Source organism: Streptopelia decaocto (assembly GCF_964273445.1).
Source record: "Streptopelia decaocto genome assembly, chromosome: 7".
In the NCBI taxonomy this organism is placed as follows: domain Eukaryota; kingdom Metazoa; phylum Chordata; class Aves; order Columbiformes; family Columbidae; genus Streptopelia; species Streptopelia decaocto.
In genome coordinates this window covers 23,746,074-23,764,773 of record NC_138661.1, presented here as the reverse complement: position 1 = coordinate 23,764,773, position 18,700 = coordinate 23,746,074, and the positions used below count along the sequence as shown (strand labels likewise).

The window sequence follows — 18,700 nt, the reverse complement described above, 5'->3', positions numbered from 1 at the left end:
AGGATAAGCTGGACCTCATGGCAAGTCCAGTGAAATGCTGGTGTGGGGAGGCTCCGAGTCACATCACTGGAGAGTTTTAGTAGCAGGCTAGTCAAATGTGTGAGGATTGCCATAGGCCTAGTTCTGTCTGCCTTAACCTAAGGCCAGGCAGCTGACCACTCAGGGTGGCTGCTAGCCTCATCTCATCTCATTTTATGATTGTGTTTTGCTGCATCCTGCAGCAGCCTCAGCCACTGCAGCCAAGGGGCTTTTCTCAGGTCCTGTGGCACAGCTTATTTCTTCCTCTGCACATAGGCTTCACTCTTGACAGAAAGTGACAGTTCTGATGACAGATCATGTGGTTGTTTTGTGATCTGGACAAGCAGCTGGAGCTAAAAATAAAAATAAAAGAAATAGGAAAGGAAACCTGTGTGTGGAAAACAAAGTAGGCACTGGAGTGATGCTGGCTAGGATAAGAAATAATCAGGGAGGAGTTTTCTGCCAACAAATAATGGAACAAAGCATGTAACATTTAGGAGAGTGAAGTGTCTTCTTGCTGAAGCTTTGTGCATTTGATCAGTGATTGAGGCAGGAGGACACAAAGATTTATTTGTGAGCATCAAAGCAACCATGGTGGTGTGCGAACTGTGTACATCTCTGACCATCACAACCTGCACGCTTGATTTGTGCAGGTCTGTTCCTTTATAATAAGTCTGAAGTTCACAAAGAGTGTGAGATCCCGTATCATGAAATGTAGGCTGTCCATCCTTCATTCCAGAGAAGAGAAGGTTTTAGAGCTGTCCTTTCCCTTCCCCACAAAGCAGCCTGCCTCCTGTAAGAAGTCATTTACTGCCCTCTGCGTGTGTCCTGCTGGATTCTGGAAATTTCAGATGTTCTAAGACCTCTGTTTGTTTTTGTCAGTTCATGTCATGGCCTCTGTAGGAAGAGGTAGGGACATGATATGCATATGGGATCAGCTCCACACCACACTGTCCTACATTTACTGGGATGGTGGAGAAACTCTCAGATTTAAAGAGGCAGAAGAGTGGGGACTGGCTGTCCTGTGTGCTGTGGTGGCTCATGTTTGGAGGGGAGCCCATCTTCCATGGCTTAGGCTGTAGCCCATCAGTTATCTCTGGGATCTTACTGTGGGCAGTTTATTTGTTGGAAGCTGGGGAACCAAGGACCATGAATGGCCTCGGTCTTACACTCTTTCCTCAAGTGTCTGCTGCTGTCTGCTGCCAGACAGGGTGTGGGTCTAGATAGACCGTTAGTCTGACAGATGGCAGTTTTTGATCTTTTGGGTTAGCATGATACTTAGCTGCATAATGCTTTCTCACCTCTGCTGTGTTGAAAACAGAGGATGAAACTAGGCCTTGGAAACAGCTCCATCAGTATAGCATAAAGCCGTCAGTTGCACGGGTCACCCTCTTGGGAGTGACTGGAGGAGGCTGGTTATCCTTGCAGTATGCCTCCACCTTCCTGAGACATCGTGTGCTACCTGCAGCTCTGCCGGCTGTGGGGCTGGTGAGATGAGACTTGGTCAGAAGGCGGCAAGGGCAGTAATGAGACGTGGTTGCTATGGTCTGCCTGGGGCCAAGAACTGAGACAGCAGCGAGTGCCCTGTTCTCCTGAGAGGCTGTCAGTCCTGCCGGTGAGGGGATGGGGCCTTATCCCAGTGAGAGGCAGATGAAATACGGCAAGAATGATCTGTGACTGTGCAGTGGGTGCTTGGGACAGCCAGCTGTCTGCAGGGAAGCAGGACAAAGAGCTCTCAGGCTGGCCTCCCTGGGCCTAGAGTCGTGGTTGGGGAAAACATCGTCTCCTCTTGCCAAAATCTCAGCTGTATCTGGACCTGGGTTTCCCATGCACTCTCAGCTTCTCTTTCCTTTCTCTCTGACATGACCTGGCTGGCTGCAGGATGTGGAGATCCGGTCCAACGCTGCTGCTTACCTGCCACAGATCACCCAGCTTCTCAACAACGTCCCCCGCCAGATGCTGCTGCTGCTGAAGACCAATGACTTGTTAAGGGGGATTGAGTCAGCCCTGCACACACGGGCCAGTGCCAGCTCCTTCCTCAACATGTCTCGCTGCTGCATCAGAGCCGTTTCCACGTGAGTCTCTTCTCCAGGCACCAGATGTGGAGCAGCAGGGGCTGGCTGTCCCTGGGGCTAGGAGCCAGGGGAGATCCCAGGGCCAGCAGGCCAGCCAGGGCCCAGTCCCACAGTAGCTGAGCCAGATGAGCAGGACAGAACCGGAGATAGTGGTCAGGTCCAATCCCAAGTCCATATCATAATGTGACGTCATGATGACAGGGCAGGTCCAAGGTCAAACCAAAAAGTCAAGCTGTATGTCAGGTCCAGTGGTTGTAAGGCAGGTCCATGGTGACAAGACAGTGCTGAGGTCAAGCCAAGAGGTCAACATGTGCATTGAGGTCCAAGTCAAGGGGCTTCACAGCAGGGCATGCACTGAGGACCATTACTCTTCCAGTATAGCTCAGGCAGGGACTGAAGGTGCAGGCCTGAGATTAACTGGAGCTCCTGGGCCTATGAGCAGAGGGTTGCAGGGGGTCCCAGGCTAGTTGGGGCCATTAAGGTTTATTCAAGCCACCCACTCAGGGCTGTAACAAGACCTAACTTGACCACTTGACCTCTTACTTTTAGCTGTGAACCCCTCCCCCACATTAGCATATCTGCTGTGGTCCACCCCTGCTGTTACATGTCTCAGCCTGTGTCTGTGCTGTTCTCATGCCCACCAGGCTCTCCAGAGGACAGATCTGTCACCCTGGGGCTGGGGACAGGGATGGAGTTGGAGGCCTTAGGGTAAGAGTTTAGGGTTTATCCCCTCCAGAGGAGGGGAAGTGGCTTACTACCCATTACAGGCATCACCACTGGGAAGTGTTTGTGGGTAAGCGAGATCTGCAAGTTCAGAGCTGCCAGTTTCTGCTGCCTGACTGAGGGGCTAGGGCTGACTGAAGATCAGGCCAATGTTTAAAAGCCAGGAACAGGAGTTGTGCAAGTGACTTCCATGTGAGTCTTCTGAGTCAATACACTTCTGCCTCAGATTCCTCCTCCTTGGAGAAGAAATAACAGTTATTTCTCTGACTGATGAGGGACCTACAAATCCCAGTTAATCTCTGCTTCTAAAGAACAGAGAATTACTTTTCCTGGAATCCGTGTGTCAGGACTGCTGGACTCTTACGAGTGTGCTACCAGGAAGGGCTATGGTGTGCAGCTGTCCCTGTTAGTGGAAGTGAAGCTGGGAATAGAAGCAGAGGATGCCATGGCCCAGGGTCATGATGCGCAGTGGGGTGGGAAACAGGTTCACAAGGGAACAGACTGTCTCTTCTGCCAAATTCGTGCTAGGAGGCCAGTCCCCAGCTCTTCAAGAACATCAGCTGGAGAAAATCCCAAGTCCCGGGTATCCCCACTGCTGGTGATTCTCCAGACATGGGACATTCCCCTCCTCTGGGGAGGGTCAGTTGTACTGAAGATGTAGGGCAGGCCTCCTTCCTGCCAGGCTGCATCGTGCCCAATCTAATGCAGCTGTTTCTCTCATTCTAGGTACCAGAGGAGCAAGAGTCACTCACTTTACAGGAGGGCCCAGATCTCTCTCGCAGAAGCCCTGAGCCTGTGGCAGATCAACTTGTATGAACTCTTCCTGTGGCTGAAAGGGTCCCAGCTGGGGAACTGGGTCATTGCTCTCCTGAGCCGGATGCACCATTCCACGTACTGACGTGAGCTGGTGGGAGATGCCCGGGTGCTCACTCCCTTCTGCTCTCCATGGCACATTTCCCTTTTTGACTGTTTCTACCTATTCTGTGGGCTATTTTTGGGTCTTGTTCCACGTTACATGCCGCACTGTCCTTGCCTGTTACAGCATTAGCTTTTTCTGTGGCGCTGAGAAGTGGAGTCAGTACTGGAGCTCTGCTGTTTCATGGTTTAGCAAAAGGAGGTGCAGGATACTGTGTGTCAGGAAGGGCTGGGTATGTACTTTCCACTCAGATTCCAGTGGGACTGTGCTGGAAGCAGAAGCCTCTACTTGGCTCTTTCTTAAACTATCTTGCAGAATTTAAGAGAATCCCAACCCACCTAGAATGCCCCAAAACATTTCTCAGAGCCTCAGAGAGGGGTGGTAAGTCCCTTTCAAATCCAAAAGGGTTTATAATAGTTTTTGCAATCTCCTTAGTCTGATTTCTGTTCAGGTGTGCAGGTTGTTTCTCAGAGGAGTCAGACCTTGTGGAGAGCTGGCACTAGGGCATCCTCTCCCTGAACCAGGCAAATGTGACCCTAATGGTGAGAGTGGTGGACTTGGTGTCTGGCTTTCTGTGATTCATCTCCAGTCCTGTCAGCAAGTGTCTCTATGTTTCCGGACTTTTCCTGGCCTGTTTCCTTGCACGTGAAATGGGAGAAGGGAACAGTGGTCCTGCCTCTTTTCTGAAATTCAGGGAAGGCAGGAAGAATGACAACTCAGGGTTCTAAAACTGCTGGTAATGTATGTGTACTGTACAATAGTGCCACACAGCAAAATAAATGTGTCAGAGACCTTTAGGGGAGGGATGCCTGGCTGTGCACTTACAGTGATGTTTGGGCCTCTAACCTCAGTCTGGTTTCCATTTCTCCACTGAGTGATGCCATACAGCATTATTAACTCCTTGCAAACCAAATGAGCTGGCCTCTTGGTCTTTCCTCTTCCCAAGAGGTTTGTTCCACATCTGGGTCCTCTGGTGCTGCTTCAGATGGGTGTTGAGATGGGATGGAGGCGCAAGTGTCATTCTGCTGGAAAGAGGCACCGCACTTTGTCACCCGGATCCACACTGAGCCTGCCTCCCTCCCTGCCTGGGGGAGCATGCCATGGCGCATCTGTGAGACATCACTGTCCCTGTGCCAAGCACTGAGTGTTTCACCTCATCGCTACCTGTGACGTTCCACTGCTCCTGCCTCAGAAGAGAACCTGCCGCTTGCTTGGTGGTGCAAGTGACAGGTCTGATGGCTCTGACTTGGCAGCTATGGGATGGCTATGAGGAAGTCTCACCCAGAGGCCTCTTTTGTGTGAGACATATTTGGGATCCTGAGAGACATCCCTGCTGCTTGTGAGGATTCCTGTAGCCAAGAAGGGTGGATGGAGGCGACTGTTCAGATCATTTCAGCTTTCTCATAGATCATCTTGGTGAAAGGGGACACGAAGGACAAGATCAGAATGTCTCTCCACTGCCAGCAAGCTTGCTAAGCTGAGGGTTGTTACTCAGGCCTCAGGCTTGTGCCTGAGACCAAGCCACCAGAAGAGCTCTTGCTCTCTCAGTTTGCATGCAGTTTCCCAGCTTGCAGGGGTGCAAGACCTTGCAACATGTCCATTTGCATGGGAAGGGAAGCAGGGGGCAGAGTGTGGGTGAGTGCGTGTGTCAGTCCCTGACGAACCGATTCTCTTGCTGGCTGTGTGGGAGAGGGAAGAGGTGTGTAATCCAGAGAAGGTACCTGACTGCAGGTGTGCTTGGTTATGGTGAGTCAGTGACTGTGGACATGTGGCTTATGACAGTGACTGTGTATGAGTGCAAGAGTGTAGGCGCAGTTGGCTGGCTCAGGGCTGTCAAGAAGTCGTGTGTGGTTGGCAGAGTTGTGGATGGGGAATTACTGAACCTGGGTTTTTGGTCTTCTGTGCAGTCAATCGTCTGACCCTGGCCTTGACTCTGAGCACTTTCTACTAGGGGGCAGCAGCAGGTCTGATGTGCTCTCCTATCTTTGCTAAGAACAAAAAAAGAGACACTGGTTAGACTGAAAGTCCTTGTAAACTTGTCCCCAACCTGTCAGAAATTGCCCTGACTTCTGTGTTGTGTGATGGCGTCGGGGAATGGAGTGGTGGTAATTGCAGTGAATGAGACTTCTGAGTCAACAAGGAGTCACAGAGGCCCTGTATTATTGGTCCTGCAGTCTGTACCTGAGTAATCTTTGTTCATGGGAACAGTCTGGCTGAATCAGTGCCTTGCTTAGGCACTTACAGCTTGTAGGCTGGCCAGCGTAGGTGGGCCTGTCTTATTCTTGTCACGAGCAGAGCTCTGCTCAGGAAATTGCCCTGGTGCACCCACTAAGGTTCAGGAGACCCTCTAGCAATGGTCACCGACTGCACATCCTCATCTTGTAGCTGCCCCTGTGAATGCCTTTGCGTATCTGTGCCTGAGTATACCAACCAGAGTGCTGTCTGGGTCTCATTAACATCTGTGTGTGAAAGCTCATCCCACAGTGAGACCCTGGCATATCCCTCATTTCCAGAGGATCCCATGTTGTGGAGATGCTCCCTGCAGCTGGCATGTGCATTGACTGCTGAGCCCCAAGCCCACTCTTGGCCACACATGTTCTTTCAGCCCTCCAAAATCCCACCACGTGACTGCCTGTTCTGCTGCCGAAGGAAGGTTCTGGCTCTAACAGTGGTAGGGAACCCGTAGCCCCTCAGACTGTCGTTTTTGGCAGTGTTTGGTGGGCAGAGCGCGGGGTGTGTTTGGAAGAGCTTTGTCTATTGACATGAGTCTCTGCCAAGAGGCTGTGATCTTCCATGTTAGCAGTGGGACTCCTCAGTCAGTGGTGCTCAGCTCTTGCCCTGCCTACAGTCAATCAATGAAGGTTTGCCTGAGGACAGAACAAGCAAACACCCAGAGTTTGACCCTTTAACATTCCTGCCTTGTCTTTTTGCTGAAAGCTCTCAAAGGTGAATGTGTTAAAAGGATTTTGAAAAGATGCTTTCTCATCCCAATTTGTGGTTGTCAAACATGGGTAACCTGGATCTGCTCTGTGCACTTGGCGTTTATTGGCGTTTTCACCACCCGCAAACACAGCCTCTGCTGCTCTGCCTGCAGCTGGCACACAGGCTGCTGTCTGCCCGGCTTCAGCTGTGAGCAAACTCAAGTTTGGTGCATGCACTGAACATTGGCCTTGCAGCAGACTCCTGAGCCCACTGACTCTTTCTTGGGACAAATAGGGAGTAGGAGCTGGAGCCAGAGGTGCAAAACCAAGGGTCAGCTTTCAGCTCCTGTAATATGAAGTACTACATTGTAGCCTCATGGCATCTCCCACCCTAAAGGTTCTCAGTGCTCTTGGAAGTATTGAGGAAGAGCAGTCATTTCATCTAGCATTTAAATGTACTATTACTAGGTTGACTGGAGGTTGGAAATGGGACAGTCTGGGTAAACGATGTTGCCATGCAAAACCACAAGAATTCAGGGTATGGAGTGAACAGGCTTTTTATATGTAGCTGAAAAAAAAGCAAGAGAGAGCATTAGTCCAGGCTAAACACCGTAGACTTTACCTAACCCATCCAGTGAACTTTAATGATGACAAGTGGGTGACATATAGATTTGCAATCAAGGCTGCTTGGTGCCCTCTGCCATCTCGCAGGGGCGTATGAACCTCGTGCAGCGGCAGCTTAGAAGCTTTCCAAATGAATCACACTCTGCTTCCCATAGCAAATGAACTGTGACTGGCCAGCAGCCTGGCCAGCACCAAAGTCATTCCCTCACAAATGACTCCCCTCGGGTCACGGGGGCTGCCTTCCAACACGGCGCTCGGCAGGGCTCTTCCCCCCACACCGCTGTGCATCTCCCTGTGCCCCTGGCACCACTCTCCTTCCTGTACCCCGAGTCCAAAGGGGTGCAGGCAGGCCGCTGGCTCCCAGAGCATGCAAGGAATGTCACACGTGGCGTGCTGTGCCAGCGTGCCCAGCATTCAAGTGGGAGCAAAGAGAGAGATGTCTGGAGGGGTGCAACCCTCAGGGCAGCCAGTGGCTTCCCCCTTTGCCCCGTGACAACTGGGTGGCTAGAAAGGAGGGGCAGGCATTTCTTTCTCCTTGTCTCCTGTCTAAAAGAAAGAGGCTGGGGCTGGCTCCTGACCCTGCAGCCCGAACTGTGGCCACCCCCATCTCACCCAGGAGATGAGATAAGGGGGGTGCAGGCTGGAGCTGTGCCCTGTACTGGGAGGGAGAATTTGCCGGCACTGCTGAGCTTGGAGGCAGGAGGGCTCCTGGCCTGTGGGGTAAATCCATGTCTGCTTGGGGCTGCTGATCCTTGGACAAGTTGAATAAAGTGGCCATAAGGTGGAGCAGGGGCAATAGGGAAGGAGCAACTGGAGCCTGTGAGTTTGCTCATCACATCCCTCTTAATCTCTACAGCGAAGAAACAGAAAGGCTTCTCCCTGCTCTGTTCCAAAGAGCCATCTCCCACCTGCAGACATAGCTAAGGGTCTTGATTGCTGTAGGAGCACAGCAGCCCCCAGGGGATCCTGCTGTCCCCCAGCTGTCCCCACTTCAGGCTCCCAGGCCACACACATCTGCAGCTTCATACCTTCGGTGAGGCTGCAGCAGTGCTGGGGGTCGGGACCTCCAGACCTCCCCATGGTGAGCACCCCAGGCAGTGAAATGCTGGTGTCTCTGGGAGCAAGCTGCTGCCACCTCTCCCTGCTCAGTGCCTCATGCCATGCTGCATGGAGTGAGTCTGCAAGGCCCAAAGGCTTTCCACTCCATCCCATCACCAGTCCCTGTGTGATGATGGCCAGGGAAGTGATTGCTGTCCTACCCCTGTCGTTTAGGAGAGGACTTGGCCTCGGCTGCCTCGCCGCAGTGTGGCGATGGCTGGCAGTTAGCAGCAGCATTTGTGCTCCACCCAGGCATAAAACTGCTCTTCGACAAGCAGCGGGAGGATGCGCATGCTGCTGTGTGTTTGCAGCAATTAATTTTTGCTAGTGAGGGCTTGGGGTTTGGGGTTGGGAGGGGAGGAGGAAAGGGAAGGGAAAAGGGAAAGGAAAAAGAAAGCATGTCTGTGTTTCAAGAGTAAATACCAAACCCAGCATGGCTCCAAACGGACTTGTGATTTTTAAATGTTTCTGGACTGCACCCTCTGCTTTTTCTTTCACAGGCTACCCAGACGCTGTGGCACGTGAGTCACCATCGCTGGCACAACAAAGGGTTCCCACTTCCTCCCACCGCCCCACACACCGTTGCAGCATGATGTGTTACTTGCCAAGACGCAGCGGTCTCTGCAAGGCGGATCAGAATGGTTTTTTGGCTCTGTCTCTGTGGAGCGTTCCTGTGGCTGTTTCCCTCCCTCCTTCCCCTAGGTGGGACTCATGGGCTTTTCTTGGTGGTTGTTTCAGCTGGTCAGCCAGCAGCTGTCACTCTGCCGGGGATGGCAGGCTGGTGGATGCAAAGCCCCAACTTGGGAGGCAGCCTGGGTCTCTCCTCCACCAGGGCACCAGGGCCACCAGGCTCCTGTGGCATGGGTCTGGCCTTCTGCCAGCCCCGCCAAGGTGTCTGAGGCCGGGGTCATCCTCTGTCCTCCAGCAGCTGCTCAGGTGCTGCCCAGGACTGTAAAAGAGCTGGACAATAAGAGGTTGACATTTGTAATTAATTAATTGTCCTTTCCAAGCATCATACAGGTGATACTAACATACTCTAATGTTTTACTCTGTGAGGTGTCACTAGGACCTTTCAGATGAACAGAAAACCTACTAGTGGAGTAGCAGCAGCCCTGCTGAAAAGGAGCAGGAAGGGGTTGCAGGGGACCTCAGGGGAACATGAGCTTGCAGTGAAAACCACAGTCCTGGGCTACATCAGGAGAACAAGTAGCCTTGACAATCACACTCTTGCCCTCCCAAGACATTACTTACTCCCAAGTAGCAAGCAATAGGACAAGAGGAAATGGCCTCAGGTTGCACCAGGGGAGGTTTAGATTGGATATTAGGAAAAAATTCTTCATGGAAAGGGTTGTCAGGCATTGGAACAGGCTGCCCAGGGAAGCAGTTGATTCACCATCCCTGGAGGTGTTCAAAAGATGTGCGGATGTGGTGATTAGGGACATGGTTTAGTGCTAGAGTTAGGTTATGGTTGAACTTGATGATCCTAAGGGTCTCTTCCAGCCGAAACTATTCTGTGATTCTATTTGGTGCTGCTGAGTCCACACTCAAAGCAGTGTCCTCTTTTGGTTCTCTTAGTTTAAGAGGGATGTTGAAAAACTGGATTGGGTCCAGTGGAGGGCATGTGACATGGCCAGGATCTACTTTCCGCAGCCTGCAAGGGAGATGGGCTTGTTTAGTTCGGCAAGGAAGAAGCAAATGGATGAGCTGATAATGGCCACTGACTCTTTGAAAGGGAATTAGAGAGTCAATAGAGCCAAACTGCTTCTGGGAGCACCAGATGACTTAGCAAGGGCAAATGGCCACAAGTTATGGCTTGGATACTTAGACTGGGCACAGGGGTGAACTTCTTCACTGGGAGGGTGGTGCAGAGCTAGAGTGTGTCACCCAGGGATGGTCTCCAACCCTGGAGGTTTCAAGGATCTGGCCAGCTGAAGTGTGGTTCAGTGGGTCTCCTGTTGATGAGAGTCTCCTTAGGAGTCGGAGTGCAGACAGACAGATGCTCTGTGGCCCCTTCCACACAGCCTTGCCATGAAGCCATGCAGTCACGGCATGGAGCAGGCAAGGGCTCTCATCGCTGTCAAGTCAGTGCTGTGGGATGAGGTTTGGTCTGGGTTTCACCCTTCCCAGCTTTCCCTGTGTGTCTGTGCTCAGACACAAGATGATGTCCCTGCCCAGGTCTTTGCTCTGAAGCCCAGGCCAGGGCTAGCTGGCTCTTTTAATTTGGTTCGGTTGTGATGCCAGGGCTATGAGCCTGCCTGTCCCGGCAAACACCAGACTGAGAAGTGCGCCTTGCAGCTTTAATTGGCTAGCTGCCTCTTGGGTCTTTCTGTGCAAAACCTGCAGGTCATGGTGCCTTCCTGAGGAGAGGCAGTGTGTGCCTTCCCAGAGTCCTGCTACAGCTGCCTCGGGCCTTAAACAGGCTTTAAACTGGGCATAGATTCTACTTACATCCAGCTGAAAGCTTTTTGAGCAGGCTGGAGGGATGCTAGGTGACCTCTAGGTGATGATGATCAGGCCTCATAGAGACAGTGCTGAGTGTTTCCCTGGCTGAGGGCGTTCAGCATATGGGTGGTGTGAGATAAACCTGGCTGAGAGATCTTCCTTGCCCATGCCAGCTTGGGAAAAAGCTGATGCTTCTCCATGTGACAGTGGTCCGAGTCTCTGTCCCCTGTGGGGATCATTGCGAAGCATTTATCTGCAGCTGTGCCTGAGGGGCTCCTGGGCAGGACATGACTGTGTGCTCACCTGCACACCTCCTGCTGACCCTGTGACATGCAGCAGCACTGGCCTCCCCCAGCAGTCCCCATGAAGCTCAAGGTGACCTTGTCAAAGGGTAGTGGCCTTTCTGGGTCTGTGCGTGTGACCCAGAGAGCATCCCTGTGCTTGTCATCCTCTGTGGCACTCCACATCAGCCATGGTGTTTGATCAGTGTGTGCTCTTCGCACAGCTGCCTCCTAAGCTGCTTGCTGTATCCTGGGTACTTTGATTTCTGGTTGTCTGTTAAAAACTGCTCAGCCAGGCTGCATCAGCAGTGTGGATCAGGGAGGAGCTTTGGTATTTTACCATTTTATTTTATTTTATTTTACTTTATTTTGATTCAGATTATTTTTTGCTGAAACTACTTTTCCCCACTCCGATACATATCAGCATGAATAACGCTCATAAAGACTCTTCCTATAACTGAAACACTGCCAAGAAAGGAACAAGACTTAGGTCTGACCTAGCAGGATGTGTCAGCATGTAAAATGCACGTTAGCTCGTGGTGGTTTGCAATCCTGCAGCTCCAGGCTCAGCATGGATGTGAGGAAGTGAGTGTCTCTCAGGGTGGCTGTCCTGTGAGCCGCTGCTCTCCTCTCAGTCCACAGCCAAACAGCATCTCTAACTTTAATAAAGCGGAGATGGAAGAGATTACTAAGTGGTAGCCAATAAACAAAGTGACGTGCACAGAGCCTCGTAATATCATATTGCTCCTAAAGAAAATATGAAAAATAGTAATCATGGCCATTGTTATTACTATCTTGTTCTTTACTGTGCCTGAACTATCCATCATGCCGATAAGGCTGATAGGAAAACCCAGTGATATAAGATGCATATATCACAGGGTAGGCAGTCCCATGGCTGCCTGTGCTGCACTCAGTCTGCGCTGGGGCTGCAAGTTGCTCCTCTGCATCGTGGGGCCATCAGTTAAATCGGAGCAGAACGAAAGCAGGGAGCACTGTCAGTGTAGCCACTAGCAGCAGGTCAGCGCAGAAATAGCTGCTCTGCAACAGCTGGTGTGGAGACCTGAGCAATGAGGTGATGTGAGCTGGGGATTTACTTCGGGGTATCAATGTACCTAAAATGCATTGGTGTGAGGTGGACAGAGCCCCAGAGGAAGACAGAGGGAGGAAAAGCAGAGTGTCTTTTGTGGAGTGGGAAGTCAGCTACAAGTGTGGTACTGCTGGTAATTGCATGGCAGGCTGGACAGTCAGTTTCATGGGAGGAGAGTTTCACCCTGGTGAAATTATACTTGACTGTTTAATTGTGTAGCCAGAGAATAAGAGTTAGTGAAGATGATGAAGGGGATGGGGACCTGCGCAGGTTCTGCAAGGTCACCTGAGCAGTCCTTGCTGGCCAAGGCTGTTCCATGCAGTTTGCCCTTCAGCCCTGGCCCTGTCTGGGTTATGTGGTTCATGAAACTCCTTTAGTTTGGAGACTGGTCCATGGTCCTACTCTTGCGATCTCCATCCCAGGTCTTGTCCCCGTGGTTTCCTTTGATTGCTGCGTTCATACTCCCTGGCAAGCAGAATGAGGGACCAGCCCCTGGTGAGCTCCTGTGAGAGGTCACAGGACTGCAGAGCTGTTCAGGTGCTACTGTGCCATATTTCCTGTCCCCAGCAGCACCTGAATTTTGCCAAGGGAGCAGATGCTCTTACAGCCCCTCTCCCAGAGCTTCCTGCTGAGTCTGGGCTGTGGGTCCAACCCCGATGACAGAGGCGGCTCTGGGTGTGCTGCATAAGCTCCCTCTGCAGCCCGTCTTCTGCTGGGAAGGGTTATTTGCCATATTGCGCTACTAGGAGAAAAAATCTTGACTACAGGTGTAGCGAGCAGGCGGCAGAGCACAGCGCTGGCTGTTGTTACTGGCAGTTACTGCCTTCACTTGCTTAGGGGCCTACAGACGTCGGAGCGTGGCTGCTGAAATGAAATGTTGTTAAACCTTGGACATAAATCACAGGCAGACACAGAGTGCTGCGCAAAGGCTTTCCCTGGGGCTTAGCTTGGCCTTGTCATGGTGGCACTGTAGCAGGGATGGTGTTTGGCCCAGGGACCCTGCTTGGCTGGGTCACCCTCTGCATCCTGTGTTGTCCCATGCAAATGTGTCCTGTGGCGATGGCAGCTGAGTGGAGCCCACAAAATGGCTCTCCCCCTCTTTTCCTTCCCTGTCTCTTTCTCTCCAGGCTGGGCTCCTGCACTGCCCTGCCACGGCTGCAGCTGGCCCCACCTCTGGCTGCTGGGGGGGAATTCAGGAGGAGATGGGGCACCTCCTGGGAGAGAGGCGTTTTGGACTGCAGTGGTGCACATTGATAAAAACCAGGGAGAATTTAAAGAAAGGCCTCAGGAATGGCCCAAAGCAAACTGCTGCATTGCTGTGGCCCTCAGATGGCGGCACAATGGTGTTGTGTGATGCCAGGGTCATTGTTGGCTTGCACCAGAACGATGCCCATTCCAGGGCATGGCCAAGACAGCCAGATCAGTCAGGAGCACAATGTGATGGAGCTGCCCTTTGACCTGTGAACTGGGGCACAGCGATGGGGTGGCAAGCAGGGGCAGGAGAGGGGCTTGCCAGGCTGCCCAGCTCTGGAAATCTGTGGCACTGCTCTCTCCAGGGCATGAAAAGGAACCACACACCACAAATGCCAAAGGTTGGGGTACCCCTGGGCAGCTCAAGCCAGGTTGTTTGCTCACACTCCCCAGCCCCAGCATGTCCCTGTGTCCCCCTTTCTTGTCTTGATCCCATTCTTATAAGCTCCTGGCAGGCCAGCGGAGCTGTGGCTGCAGCAGACTCGGGGTCCCCACTGCTGTCTGTGGGCCACTCGCAGGCATCCACTGGGACATGGAGCCCCACTGGGGGTAGGTCCCCACCAGCTGCCACCAGCTGGCTCAGGCCATGCTGCTCTCCGCCCTGCAGCAGGCTTTTGGTGCCGCCTGCCCCCTGGGGACACCCAGCCCGTCCCCCTCAGGCAGTGACAAAGGCAATTACCTCTCTGCCAAGCACCATGAGCCCTGCTGAGCTTCCCCAGCCGGCTGCTGAGACACTTACCTGAAATTAGCAGCGGCCAGCGCGTTGCAGAGGTGAATGCGGTTGCGATTATGAATGCGCTTCTTGTTTGTCTTTTCAGCGCTGAAATCCTGTCAGCGAGGAGAAGCGATAATAACATGCTATTAAGTTCTTTCTGGATAATGTAATTCAGGAGTCAGGAGGCAGTTTGGTCATTTATGCCTTTGAAAAGCTCAGAATAATTTTCAGTGTCATTATCTTCCATTTTAAAGAGCCCATTTCAAACATCAATACCGAGAGCCCCTCTCCTCGCCACCTCCCCCTTGCTTGTGTGGTTCTCTCCCACCTTTTGTTCCTGTTTTCTCCAAGTTTTCAGGGATTTGGGGTTTGTTTCCAGTCGTTCATATACCCTGAAACACACATCACACCTGGCCCTTTCTTGCTCCCTCTTTCTTTTTGTAGTGTGTTTGGGAACTCGTTGCTATTTCATTCAGCACCTCAGTTGTGTCGGGTGAAACAGCTGCTGGCGAGGCTGGGAAGTGCTGCTTGGGCCTCGGCAGTGGCAGGAGGAGGGTGGCCATGGTGTGGATTTGGCTCTGCAGGGAAGGAGGAGGACCACAGGGGTTCAGGGCCGTGTGTGTCCCCCCAGGGTCTGCAGGCAGGTGGGGAGAGCCACCCCGAAAGCCCAGCCGTCCTCAGGAACAGGGGCTGTGTGTGGACAATGTGCAGCGCTGGTGATTTTGGTTCTGTTGCAATGCCCCAGGACCCAGCTGTGCTGGTCTGGCCACGGAGCTGGGGGAGCCCGTGCAGCCCAGCCACTGCGGCACGAGCAGCCACCCTGCTCCAGACCACTGCTCCCTCTGTTTATCCGGACATGGATACGGATAACCACACGACCATACGGATAACCACAGCCGATGGGTTATATGCAGAGCCTGATGCATCATTATGTTCTTTGCTCGTGTTTTTGTGAAGTATGTGCTTTAGTGTAAGCAGTTAATGGGTATTTTTGCCCTGAAATAGCCCCCAGGAAAGGGAGCAGAGAGGCTCCTTAGCAGATGCAACTTCAACACCAGCTTACGCTGCAGGCATGAAAACAGACAGATGTCTCTGAGTGAATGCAGCAAAAATTATTACCCAGAACTGGGGCAGGAAAACAATCCGGCTCCTCTCTTGCATGCACAGAGCACATCTGAAGAAGAAACTTTTATTCATTAAATTAATTGGCAACAATCCCTGAAATGTCAGCCTTGGCCTTAACTTCATTTCTAGGATTAGAAAGCGTCATAGCCCTTCTGTTTTTTAAAGAGGAAGTTATATGGCTCCTTCCATTTTTTTACGTGCTGGCACGGCCAGTGTTTCAGTGCAAACAGGAGTGATAATGCCCTTCCATTTGCTTCCTTCTTCCTTCAGAGAAAGAAGTGGGATCTCCTAGGCAGAGTACAGAAAATACTCAGGGAGCAGGCAAGAGTCACATCCATTCTTAAGCTTGGTTCACGTTGTTCATCAGCCTCTGAAGGAACTGGCGGGCAGTCACTTTCCAGCAAAGTCAGCAGTGGAGTCAGGCTATGACCTGGCATGAGCTCATTTGCAGAGAGGGTGTGGGAAGACTTGCACAGGGAGCAGGTTCATTTGCCTCGCTCTGCAGAGAGGATGCACGAACACTAGTGGCACAGTGTGGCTTCATTATGGAGCTGGCCCAGCATCATTAGTATAGAGGATACAGTCTCCTTGGGGCAGGTGTAAAGAGGGATGGGGATGCTCTTTCCTAAGTGAGAGATGGAGAGTCATTTTAAATACTTTTGTCAGTCCTGGACATTAATGCACGGTTCAATGCTGGCCAGTGATGACAGGAAAAGAACCCACACAATAGCAGACTGGGTACAATGGATGCATCTGCTCCCAGAGAGCCGTGCCCTCCCTCTCTGCAGAGGCCAGGGGAACAGAGAGCTGTGCTGGTCCAGCACGATGGGCTGTGCCTGCTGCCGTCGCCTACTGACTCCCTGCTGTGTGTCCAGTTGCAAGTGCCCTCTGAGCGCAGAGGCAGATGATATGTGTTTCCTGTGGCCTGGGCTATTTATGTGGTGCCTCCCATGAAGGTTTTCTGGGGGCTGGTATTTTAGCTCACACTGTAATCTCTCCTGCAGTGGGGACTCTCGGAGAGTCCTCTATCCAGCTACCTATTTTCATTAAATCTATAACACTTTCATTATCTCTGAGATCTGTGTGCCTCTCTCTTGGTTGAAACTAGAGAAGGGTTTGAATAAATGCTTGTCAGTATGGAACTGGTAGAGGGTCAGACAGCCCAGTCCCTCCTCTCAGGGCAGCTTGATGGGATAAGCTGTCTGCCCTTAAAAAACTAACCAGGGAAATATGGGAAAGAAAAGATAGTGAAAAGCAGAGGAGACTGGACTTCTTAAATGGCTTGTTATATCAGCCAGATCTCCATTCATTCCACGTGCAGCCTGGCCAGCTTAGCCCTGCTCCCAGCAAGGAGCTTGCATCTCAGTCTTTGGCCTCTCACATATTTTTCCCAATTGCAACTGGTTTTCTCAGCCTGTTTTTTTTTACCCCCAGTTTCTGCTGCACTGGCAGACCATGTGCTGTTGCCTCATGGCACAGCTGGCTGTGCTAGGGGCATGGCAAATGAGGCACAGGGAGGAATTGCCAACTGGCATGGGGCATGCAACTTCCTTTCACTCTGTGCTTCAGCCATGAGGCAGATGTTGCCCCATGCTCAGCTGCATGAAGCTGGTAGGGCCGTGCCCAGCTGCCCAGAGCAGACTATGTGGTCTATCCAAGTACTGAGTAATTTTCCCCTTGCTTTTCTTGCTGGATGCTGCCTCCTTAGCCCACTCTGCAGTGATGTTTCTCTCACTCTTGGTTTGCCTTTCCAAGGTATCTTGTTGGGCTGAAGGAAGCCTGGCTGTGGTCTGGGCTGTATCGTAAAGATACTGATGTTGTTTATCGGTGGTTCTTATTGCAGAGTGATGTTAGGTGTGTTTTAGATCATGCTAAAGGTCAAGTTTGGTTTAAATAGTGGTGTAACTCAGACTTAGCTCAGTCTGGGCAGTTGTTTTGAACAGACACAGTAGTTGAACTGGAGGCATTTCGGTAGGGCTGTGTGGAGAGCCAGGTGTGCAGTAGCATCACCAGGCCAGGAGGTGCCATCCCATCATTCATGAGGGCATGGCCTGAGCTCTGTGCAGGAGGACTGTTAGCTGGGAAAAGGAGATGCTCCACTAACCAGGCTGAAGCCCCTCAGCCAGTCTGCAGGAGCACAGGCTCTGGCAGGGAGGTCCCACAGCACTGCAACAACAAGGCTCAAGGCACCCTGTGTGCTCCCGGCATGTGTCTCAGCATGGGCACGATGTTCAGCTACAGTTCACGTTCACATTTGCTTCAGATAATAACATTCTGTAGGGTCCATAAGTCATCTGAAACCCCTACCCAGATTTTAGCAAGGAGAGTTGCCCCTTCTGATTTAAAGGGAGGTCTCTGCAGTGTGAGAGCAGGCAATTTGTCTCCCGAGAGCTAAGTCATTCCTGGGCTCTTCTTCCAGCCATCTCCTGAGATTTGAGGCTGTGAAGCTGCTAGTGTGAGCATACATATGTGTGCTCATATTTATGTGTGTTCATGCTGTCTGGAACACTAACTGCCTGCCCGTGCTGGTTTTGCTCCTGGTGCGCTGCCTTCTCCATGCTCTGCCAGCCGTGCAGCCAGAGAGACCTTCCAGCCCGAGAGCCAGAGGACTGTGTCAGACCCCTGGGTGGCAGCTGGCCATTTGGTTGATGGATTATCCACTCTGAACACGAGACAGTAATCTTCAGAGGAACAGACCCAGAGAAAGTGGCAGAGTTAATCGCTTCGAGCACGGGCAGCAGTCAGAGAGGGAGAGGGTGGGCAAATCTAAGAGAGAACAGCATGGTTTGGAGGGAGAGAAGAGGAAGCAAAAGGGAAAACAAAAGCATAAAGCAAAAAGTCAAGGGCTCTTCCCTGGCAAGGAATGACAGAAGAGGACTGGGTGTTACAGCAGGACAGGACTCAGCCTCCACCAGCAGCCTTCATTTTGTCATTGTTCTCTCACATGTTCAATGGAAAAAAGCTGCCCAGGATCTCTCCACAGTGGGACAGTGCAGCCTCTTCCCAGAAATAAATGCCACGTGCTTACAAATGTGAGACATGGAGAGCAGAGAGTGCTGTTTAGTCTCTGTCCCCTTTGCCTCTGTTGAGATGTCAATGAGAAGTGCTCAGGCAGGGATTTGATGCCTTATAGATTCAAACAACAGATTCTGATGGAGACTGTACTTAGAAGCAGGAGAATTTTAATTACAGAGACAGCTCTGTGTTACTACAGTATTCACATAAAGATGTTTTTAAACTCCACGCTACATTACTCCAGGGAAGCCATTCTGGGCTTCACACCAACCCAACTGCATGTTGGGCAGAGGGTTTTGTCACTTTTCTGTGCATCTTCAACTGAGTCAGTGAGTATATTAGCCACTGTTACAAATCTTAATGGGTTATCTCTAGGCTCCTGCCAGCCTACGCAGTATTTCTCTTTCCA

General features: G+C 51.8%; 1 protein-coding gene across 3 annotated transcripts in view; it reads left to right on the top strand.

Moving 5' to 3' along the window:
- The window catches only part of ADCK1 (aarF domain containing kinase 1), an 83,221-nt gene extending 78,435 nt beyond the window's left edge, over positions 1-4,786 (top strand). For all 3 annotated transcript variants that reach the window (XM_082058550.1, XM_082058549.1, XM_082058548.1), the window contains 2 exons: positions 1,900-2,093; positions 3,543-4,786. In XM_082058550.1, the coding sequence (XP_081914676.1) occupies positions 1,900-2,093; positions 3,543-3,714 (366 nt within the window). In that variant the 3' untranslated portion in view covers positions 3,715-4,786. The remainder of the gene's footprint in view (positions 1-1,899; positions 2,094-3,542) is intronic.
- The last annotated feature ends 13,914 nt before the right edge of the window (positions 4,787-18,700 follow it).